Source organism: Fopius arisanus, unplaced genomic scaffold (assembly GCF_000806365.1).
Source record: "Fopius arisanus strain USDA-PBARC FA_bdor unplaced genomic scaffold, ASM80636v1 scaffold00024, whole genome shotgun sequence".
NCBI classification, from domain to species: Eukaryota; Metazoa; Arthropoda; class Insecta; order Hymenoptera; family Braconidae; genus Fopius; species Fopius arisanus.
Window position 1 is genome coordinate 159509 of NW_011887763.1, and position 10519 is coordinate 170027.

General features: G+C 39.8%; 2 protein-coding genes across 2 annotated transcripts in view; both read left to right on the plus strand.

Moving 5' to 3' along the window:
* LOC105264578 (mediator of RNA polymerase II transcription subunit 15) overlaps positions 1–5247 on the plus strand; it is a 14705-nt gene extending 9458 nt beyond the window's left edge. Inside the window, exons 2-3 of the mRNA XM_011301537.1 lie at positions 988–1178; positions 2704–5247. Of these exons, the coding sequence (XP_011299839.1) occupies positions 988–1178; positions 2704–4647 (2135 nt within the window). The 3' untranslated portion in view covers positions 4648–5247. The remainder of the gene's footprint in view (positions 1–987; positions 1179–2703) is intronic.
* A 2847-nt stretch (positions 5248–8094) lies between these two features.
* The window catches only part of LOC105264727 (uncharacterized), a 4554-nt gene continuing 2129 nt past the window's right edge, over positions 8095–10519 (plus strand). The window contains exon 1 of the mRNA XM_011301809.1: positions 8095–8184. Within this exon, the coding sequence (XP_011300111.1) occupies positions 8095–8184 (90 nt within the window). The remainder of the gene's footprint in view (positions 8185–10519) is intronic.

Sequence of the window (10519 nt, forward strand, 5' to 3'; positions counted from 1 at the left end):
AAGACAAACAGGTGGTATCCACCAAAGTACCACTCGAATTTCCGTTTTGAAGGCGTCACCGTGGGAGCTAAATCTCATTCCGTCACTTCCGGGGAAGATCTGAGATACAACTCTAATTAAACACTAGGAAGTCATTGCGAAAATGGCAACTTGTCTTCCAAGACCACATCAGGCTTGCCCAATATCTCATTTAAATAATTAACAGCTGTTGAAATCAACTCAGTAAATTATCCCCACGAATAAAATAATGAAAAATGCACAAGTCATTTTTGAATGAGTTATGATCAGCGCAAAATCATTCAAAATTTAACCATCGGGCCACACCACCTGGAGTTACTCTGGAATAGAGTATTAATTACGTACATTGGGTTTAATGATACGGTTAGACTACTACAATATCAACGCCGACGATCAGAGCTAAATGTTCAGCTGCATAACTAGTGTACCAATGCTAAATCTCGTGGGAAAAGTTGGCATCTAGGGCTACATAATATGCGTCTATCTTCGGTGAATTTTCCGCGTGTGCACATTCCCGATGTCCAATTCAATGCAATTATCCTTCTCTAGGTTTGATTATCAAAAAATTAGCGGATAGTTTGAACTAATTGCATCAGCCCTAACGATCAAATTTTCCATCATTTTGATTATTAATTTTCAAGACTGGACGGCGAAAGGATACCTCAAAATTGTAATGATGTTTTTTATCTGGAATCCTCTAAAATGATCTCGATTGCTGGATGAAAATCCGTGGAGATATCGATGAGATACAGACTTCGAGTGAAAATTAACGGGAATTACAGCTTGATTTCAACCGATGACATAAGTGTTTTATGACTTAATGACTCCGTGGAGTTCATTTAATTAAGATTAATGATTTCGACGTGATTGGAATCACCTGGAATCACTGAATATCTTGGTCTCTTACGTTTTCGTTTTTGCTTGATGAAAATTGAGCCACTAAAAAAATTAATTCTCCATTTTTCGCAGGTCTTTTGGCGACAGCAGTCTGTAAAGACACGGAAGTATCTTCAGCCTCGAAATCATCAAGCGATGACGTTGTACTCCTCGAAATCGACGTGAAAGATCCATCGAAACGTTCACCAGTGTCAGCAACTGGTGTCTATGGTGCCTCATCCCCAAGCCAGTTCATAATTCGTCACGGCGATGATGCTCAAGAGGTACGTCCCACTCGAAATCTACCTTAGAACAAAGGAAAATGGAGTAAATGCCACAACTCACATAAAAGGCTTGCATGCGAATTTTAACGGTCTTACATCTCTCAACCGTGACCACTGGCCGCCTATCGCCGCCGTAACTCCACTCGACAACCGTGAAGGAATGTTTTTTCCTTCTTTATTTATTTTTTTTTCACCATTTTTTTTATCAGTTTCGTTTTAATTTCATGCAAAACTACAACTGGGGTATTTGGCCCCGATCGTTGATCTTTCACCGGCCATTCTATATGATCTATACACCTTCAAACATGTCGCCAAATGTTGCAATGACATCAGCCTGATTTCAGTATTTAAATTTCACTCGAGGTTTCCGTGAATCGCCGCCTTCCAACGGATGTCAATGATTTTTAATTATGCCGTGGGCAGGCAAGGCTGAACGTTTTTATTTATTTTTTTACAATTTTTTTCGTGTTGAGAAAAAAAAAGTGATGGCAATCAATAGTGCAACGAGCACATGCTCTCGCCTGATTAGAGCCACTTGCGAAATGATGTGTATGAGGTATGAAAAATTGATCCATCGTCGGATAGCTATCGAGAGTTCAAAGGAACGACCAGATAAAACCCTCGAGATGATTTTTTTTTTATTCTGTGGAGGTATGACAGGCGGAATGCAGCGATTGTCGTTAACGAATTCTCACAAATCTCTGGTGCTCAATCGAGTTGTCTAAACTTCGACGGTGTTAATGCCACGCAGTCGTCTGATTATTGCACAATCATTGTGCATTTTTTAAAATCTAGCCAGCGGGGCGACTTTGCTCGCCTTCTAATCGCGAATCTCGAACCGGTAATACCACACCCAGCGCTAAACATAGAACAGTGTAAAATCCCGTGAAATACGAATGAGTAGAGAATTACGTGTGTGTGTTTCCTCGAGGCGGTTGATTATAAGTGAGTGCAATGGAGTTTTCAATTTCGTTAGCGGCCTTGCATTTACTGTTACCGTTGGGTGAGAGAGGGGGGAGGCGGTACTGAGTCATTAGAGCGGATCAAAAAGCCTAGGGAACTGGATCTACTGATATCACTGGTACAAGTACTTGGAGAACGGATGTAGACAGACAAAACATCACCTTCTCCAACTCATCATTCATAATTTCATGATGCGAACGTCAGATATTTCCCACGATGTGCACTTGAGAGTCAATAACTTGATGATGAACGGTTGCATAAAGTCAAGTTCATGAAGGTAGAAAGTAGAATCCAGAGAAAGTTGATTTCTAATTGCAATAAATCCGAGAATATATGCGCAGATAATTCTCTATTCCAATCAAAACAGCGTGAGTGTCCCCCACAAATTAGTATAATCGATCAACCGGAAAATTAGTGGACGCTATTTATTTTTATCTCCAATGATGAGTAATGTGTCCTGCAGATGTATAGACGTGACTTTCTCCATTTATTATGACACGTACATGGAATCCCGATTGATACCTGAATCGTGTAAATGCTATTGTATCCTTGATGCTTTCAGCTGTCTCCAGAGTACCTCTCCCTCGTCGAGCAGTACACATCAGCCCAACCGCAGCCATACAGTCAGCAGTCTAGAGCAGGACCTCCACCCCGTCGGCTCCCAGCGTACGCTAGACAGCAGCAGAATCTCCAGCAGGCTTATCAGAATCAGCGAGTTCCAGCTGTTGCACCACCACGTCCTCGATTGACTCTTCACCCTCAGGCGGAAGCTCAGGCTGATGCACACGCTGAGTATCAGGCACAGCTTGATGCCCATAATCGAGCTGAAGCTAATGCTCTCCTCCGTGCAAGTGGAACATCTCATGCTGAATACCAAGTGCCAACTGGATACGGTGGGCCAAAGCTCGGAACCTTCGAGCAAGAGCTTCTCCAATTAGTCTCGGCTAATCAGGCACAGGAATTCAAGCTCCAGCAGACGCAGCCGAAGCGACTACCCAAGCCTCAGGGTTACAATCAATATTCCCAACAGCTTTTGGCTTACCCTGGTGAGTATGATGGAGTAAAACCAACCGCCGAGCCAATCCAAGAGTCTCCGAATCATCAGCAATATCACATCGAGACCACTCAGCCGAGGTATCAAGCACCTCAACACGTGCCTGTTGCTTACCGGCCATTGGAGGAGGTTCAACATCAGCAGCAAGCACAACAATCATATGCCCAGCCAAGGAAGCCTTACCGACCCGCCCCCCAATACGTTGATCCAGCGGTTCAGCAGGCTCATGCACAAGCTGAAGCTGTCGCTCAAGCTCAGGCACAGGCGCAGGCTGAAGCCCAGGCACTCGCCTACCAGAAGGTCAGCCAGGCATCTCACCTGAGACACCAGCAAGCAGCGCTCGAGCAGATCCGCATCGTCGAGGATCGCTTCAAACAGCAGAGCGCTCTCGAGCAGATCAATCAGGGGCACGTGAGTGAAGCAGGTAGGGAGCACATCGAGGAACAAGTGAGGCCAAAGGATCCTGAGGCTGCTTACCGTGCAAATTTGAAGGCGCAGGCCGCTGCCGAAGCGGCTGAAGCGAGACGCGCTCAAGAAGCTGCCGAGTACAAAGCTCATGGTGATGCCATTATCGCACTTCAAAGACAACAAGCAGCTCATCTCAAGGCTCAGGAGGACGCTCATATCTACGCTTTGAATTTCGAAAAGAATCAGGCCAAAGCTCAGGCACAGGCACAGGCCCTCGCTAATGCCCAAGCCCTGGCTCTCTGGAAAGCTCATCAGTCCGCTCGTGCTAAAGCTCAGAAGGAAGCGCAATTGGCAGCTCGTGCTCAGGACGAAGCCCGCAAACGGGATCCCGAACATACCCCAGTTATTCAATATTTATTGCCAACCCCCAACAGCACTCCTCTCCCTCCTAACAGCTATCTCACAAACGATCAGGTTAACAAATATCAGGCGTCAGGGTCATCTTATGTTCCTCGTGCAGCTGTCAAACCAGATGAAGTCAACCAGCCCCGTCAAGCACACAAGCACAAAATCCCAAACAACTCACAGATTTACGTCTCACAATCGGGTCTTCGTAAGAAAGCACCAGTCAAGTCTCTCACTATTGAGGAGATCATTGAACAGGATCAGGAGAGAAACTCACAGATCATCCGGATTCCTGCAGCTAAGGCTCAACCTCTCACTCAAGCCGATCTCGATGCTTTAATTCATGCTGGATACACTGTTACCCCTGTTCCTGAAGTCACCAGACCAACCCAACCTAGCTACGCTCTCGAAAATACCACTGGATATTATGTGAAGAAGCAGACAGCCAGGCCCGAAGCTTATGTCAACTACGATGATATTCCTCGTCACCAGCGACGACCTGTCAGGAGACAACGACCAATTCTCAAACAGGAGGCCGAGAGTGAGGGCAGCGATAAGGTCACCTATCTTGTTCCTCTTGATTCCACTTATGGAGACCGAAGACCACAAGCTCAGAGACGCATCATTGCTGAAGAGTAATTCCAATCGCTCCTCATGGTTGATCATTTTGGTCACTCGTGGATGACAACCTGCGGACACAAGACCACTTCTGTCGGGTGAAGATATCTGGGAGAGATGATGGAGATAGAAAAATTCGGGGACGATTCCGATAGATTCATCCGATGAGGCCATTCTCGTGACCCAATCAACTTCATCCACTCGAGTTTAATGTCAATCTTAATTTTATTTATGCCTAGCTCCAAGTTGATTTTTTTGCGTTATCCTGTACTCGTTACATGCCAATTTGATTATCCGGATATTATTTTCATTTTGCATTTCTCGTTTCTGTCCATTTTTTTTACTTATTCCTGAATCATGATTTATTATTATTTTTGGTGATCGTCAGTGGTGTTTATTGTTCCATTTTTTTTTTAATATGAGCACTCTGTTCTAGTTCTTTTAATCGTGCAAGCGAGACGAAGAAAATTTAAAGTTTTAATGATTTATAAAAATTGAAAGCCATAAGTGCCGGCCACATGGCCATCCGCTCGATGGTGTGTATTCATTTTTTTAATTAATTTATACACGTGTTGTAAATATTAGAGTTTTAACTAATAAAACTGTTGAAAATGTCAGGAGCAGATGGAACATATATTATTAGCGTCAATGAATTCCCCCAAAAATTTCCAATACCCCCAGATCATAATTCCGTCCGAGCAAATGACATACAACAATAATTATTTTTTTTCAATGGGGAAGTTCCTTTCAATTTTAATTATAAGCTCAAGGATATTATCTCGATTCCCGATAACCTTGGGAGTGAGAGAAGGGGACGTTTTGACAACCGATACATTTTATTTAATTTAATTTCCAATTGTTGTTTGCCTTTTTCGATGTCTCGAGGGGTGGGGCCTTGCGAGATAAATCCGGTTTCGTCGAAGTGCCAGAGAATGAATTGTAATTTCGACATCGCTGAGGGTCCACCAACTCCAGGTGATTTTTCAAAGGGACAGTCCGTGCTCGAGCAATTGGTAATGTGCGCAAAACGTTGAGAAAATTATGACTAACAAGTGGCTGGACGACGGCAAATTTGTATGGGCACACGTCCATTCGGCCTTCCCAGCTATTGCCACATTAGTGATTATGATCGTAATGATAAGTAATACCTGGCGATGTTGTAACTGAACATTACAATCGATTTGAACCATAACATTGATTTATCGATTATCGTTAGGGCTTATTTGTTTATTTATTACCTCGATGTCAATCCAGTTTTTTTATCTCCAAACTAATAACAATCAAATTAATAACGACAGATGATAATAAAAATCATAAATAATAATTAACGTCTCGAGAAATATTTTATAATGAATTCATTCTTCAAACGTTTAACTCCGGTTTCAAGAAAAAAAATTATCGGTGAAATTATTTGTTTGAAAAATTTAATAATCATTGCGATGATTTACAATTATTTGTAGATTAATGAAAAATTGAATGCAGTGTCGAAATGATTTTATGGTGACACGAAAGATCTTCAGGAAATGAAGTTTGTCCGGTGGTGAATCTCATCAATTAATACAAAAAAAAATGGCACCTGTCACTCATTTTATTTTTTTATATTTATTTTGAGGAAAGGCGTTGCGAAACGTGTTCAGCATGCGAATTTCGTGTGGTCCCTCTGAAGTACCTGATTACAAGATTGATGAGGCCACTACTATCATCGGAATGCACCCAGAACACTCTCGCTGTCTCACCAAGTCATAACCCAGTGTTTTACGATCTCTTTTTCCCCAACGCCAATATTTTTTTATTTTTCTCTATCCTGTCCTCACTCAGTTGTGGAAGAGTAATAAGTGTAACACCAGAAATAAAAAAAATCCAAGGACACTGAATGAGAGACAATTACAGCCTGTGATGAGGAATTTACGATTCACTTGCATTACGTGACTTGAAAAATAATTCCTCTAACTAATAATAATTATAATTCCTAAAAAAAAAATTCAATTAATTCCACAGCACATGCAGGAATTTCCTATCTATATTTGTATTCTTTATTAATTAATATTGTTTATTAATAAATAATGGGATAATACAGATTTTTTTTTTGAATTGATGTATAAAAATGAAAGTCGCGAGCAATGATTTTATCACAATATTTATTCACTGACAAACGAGTGCTGAATGAAATTCATGACGTATTGGATGTAGGACATGAAGAATAACAAACAGTATCGATAAAAAAATCCTGGCAATTAAATACCGGGGAAAAGTGAGGCGATATTTATGTATGGATAAAGACATCACGAGATGCACGACGAATTATCGATACGAAATTCAATTGATTTAACTCAGTGGTGAGCATTAAATTGACTGGAGATGTAGAAAGTAAATTTCAACGGTCATCAAACTTTCCCCAGTGAACTGAGGGTCCATGGATTTATAAACAAACAGTACCCGGGGATTTGCGAATTCATTGAGACATCACGGGAATTAATCGGGAGTTGATCGATGTGAGGGAATTAATTTATGGACACTGGGGGGTCGATTTGCATGAAAATTCATCAGCGGTAATTTATGAAGAGAGAGAGATGTACTAATTACGCAAGTATTTCAAGACATCATTATTTATTTTCAATTTCTAATTGTTCCCTTTTTTTATTTATGAAAAATAAAATATTCATATCAACGCAATCGAAATTATTAGAATTATTTATTTAATCTATGAGTTGCTAGTGTTTACAAGTAATTTATTTGTATAGGAGATGGGAAAAAAAAATTACTGAGAATGAGTCAAAAAAACTTTTCCGCAAGTCATTAATTAGCAATTAGCGCGTACTCATAAAATTGGGAGGGGTGATTTTTATAATGAATATCGAAAAATATTTCAGTAAAGACGAAGAGTCGTGAAGATACTTGGATATCCTGAGGAGTCTCGTGAGTGTTCTGTCTTCATTCATGATTCAGTACTCTCCTCACGTAATTCGCGTACAAAGCACTCGTGCGAGCTACACAGAAAATAATCCACCGTTAAATTCCAAATTCCACTTTCATTGCAATGATATTTTGATTATGTGACTCACCATCATTCACTTCCGAATGTTTCTGATTCTATTTTTATAAACATATTACATAAACATAAAGTTATTAATTCTTCGGGATTGCAATCGATTTCGGGTGATCTAGAATTTTTTTTTCTCATTGTAAATTTCTTCGGATTTATATTTTTTATACGGTATTGACAATAAAATAATAATTTGACGTGGGGGTTGGCCCCTGGGTTATGTGGACGACTGGGGTTTGATTTTCGATCTCCGGGATGTGACGATCCGAGTTCTTGAAGATGTTGGAGACTCAGAGCAACTCCTGGAGCAATTGACGTGTGGCGGTTTCAATCGGATTATTTCTCGTGTCAGACACTCCTCGGGGAGTATTATGGGTCCTTTCTTTAACCCAGATTTAAAAACCACTCGAATTTAGAAGTCTCAGATGCAAATCACGTCCTCAGCGAATTCAATAACACGCGAGTCAACGAGGAACTTTTCCTTTCACTCGAAATTCAGTGGGAATGAAGGCGTGGTGAGTTTGTTAGATCTGAGGATTCGATCTCAGATTCGCATAACTGATGTCTCAAGGTCAAGGGGGCCACAGGAACGATTGTCAGCATCCTAGAAGGATTGAAATTCGATTTAATCTCGAATTTGTTAAATTACAGTATCAATTACTCTCGGATTTTTGCGAAATCCCAGGCGAATGAACTCTCGGCCGAATTTTTTTATTTCCGACATGAACAAACGGTCGTCATTGGATTTTATAATCCAGGAGTAAAAATTTATATTCAATTCCCTACCCGGGTAAAAAAAAATTGTAATCGGAATATTTTTTCCGAATTTTCAATAAATTTTTGAGAAACTTTACCGATTTTTTTTTTATGGAACAAAAAAAAATTGGGAAACAAAACAATTTTATTTATTGGAAAGGTTTTGAAATATTTTTCAAAAATTTGAATGGGAAATTTTTTTTTATAATTTAGACGGCGTTTTTTTTTGAGAATATTGAAAAATCAAAAAAGTTGGGAAACAACAGGATTATTAAAAAAAAATGATATTCTCAAAAATTTCTAGCAAATGATGCAAAAATTTTCCGAAACAAATTTTCGAAAAATTTTTCAAAACTTTTTCTAAAAATATTGAAAATTGAAAAGAAAAATTTTCTGAAAAGTTTTCCAGAAATTTTTTGAAAATTCAGAAAAATTATTCCGATTACAATTTTGTTTATGGGTATCTCCTGAACAATCAAAATGGCGTATTGATCCTTACACTTTCGCTAATCGAAAATTCCGATGGGGCGCGAATATTCAAGTCTAGTCGAGCACTTGAACAATGTTTGTCCGATAATCGAATACTATTACCCGAATACCAATACATCCATGAATCCCCAAAATCCATTGTCCACACCCTTTCCCAATCCGCTTTCTCATAACATTCAAACCGATTCGAGACATGAATATGTACTTACATAACTTTTCTTGAAATAATAAAGATCGTCCCCACGAAAAAATAATTATACCTCAGAAATATCCTCGAAGAAATTTATTATCGTTTGTCGAATCGATCATCAATATTTCTGGTCCAATGCAAGGTCGCCAGGTTTCCAAAATCCATTTCCACTTGCAATATATCTTTAAAGATTAATAAAAATTTTTTGCCCAATCAATTTTATTAATTTCTCATTTTTTGCGTTAGCAACATTTCCTTTTAAATTTCTCCCATCAATTTCTGAATTTCTTAATGGAGTCTTTTACAATAATTATTTACAATTTATTTTTAAATATTCTTACAACATTTTGCAGTGAGACCACTGGCCTCAACCGTTCGCCGATTTCGTCGTTTTTTAATTGTTGTCTTTGCTATTAAGTTGTCACCCAGAGTTTTTATTCATTTCAGTAAATTTTTCCTCCTGACAGGACATATTTTTGACTTTATCACTTTATCCTTTGGGTACAATGAAATTTGTTTATGCACCGGCATAATAAAAGAAGATTTATTAGAATCGTGTAATATTTTTTACGTGCTCAGGCATGAAAACCCTGACCCGAGCGATTAATTCCCGATACCTGGAGGTGTACGCCCAAAATGTGTCCTCGACGATACGATAAATCCCCAACCGAGTTTCGTCATGAATTTTCATTAACGCAATCGATAACTGGAGCGTAATGAGCCATTAGTACTCGAGCATAAATCATGAGGAATCAAACAATGATGTACGGTAAATGATACGAGAATTGTGCAAAGCAACCATTTATCGGGAATAATAGCCAGTTCCTAGATTAGCCTCAACCAAAAATGTCAATCACCAAATAATTTCAGGGTAGAGCAAATAAGGAATTGGTGATAGTTCTTGGGATTCGTCAATGCTCGGGATTTTAACGACACAAATGTCTCCCTGTGGAGAAAAAAGTGATTTCGAAAGAGCAACTTGAAAGAGAGCGGTGTATTTATCATCGGTATCGAACCGGTGGGCACAACTGGAGATCAACACCCAAAAAATCCACGAGGATCTGTTGCGACCCAGTTTCAGCAAGTGGCCCTTGTATTCCAGACTGGAGGTGGAATTATCGAGAGAGGGAGGAAAACCCCTCCAAATTCTCGGCATATAAGCAACGCTGGCAACCATTCCAGGGATACACAGATAATAACCATCGACCGGACAATACCGAATCATCCACGTAATTATCGTTTACCTACCTCAGACAGTAGAGTCCCAAAAAGTCGCTTTAAAGTTATCTCGAATCGAAATATATCGATACCTCACAATTACCAATCCTCGGTTCTGATTGGTCGCGCAGTCGAGTGAAGTTATTGTCGATAGAAAGCGCGCCATTTTCAAACGCTCCCAACGTGCGTTCGAAAAT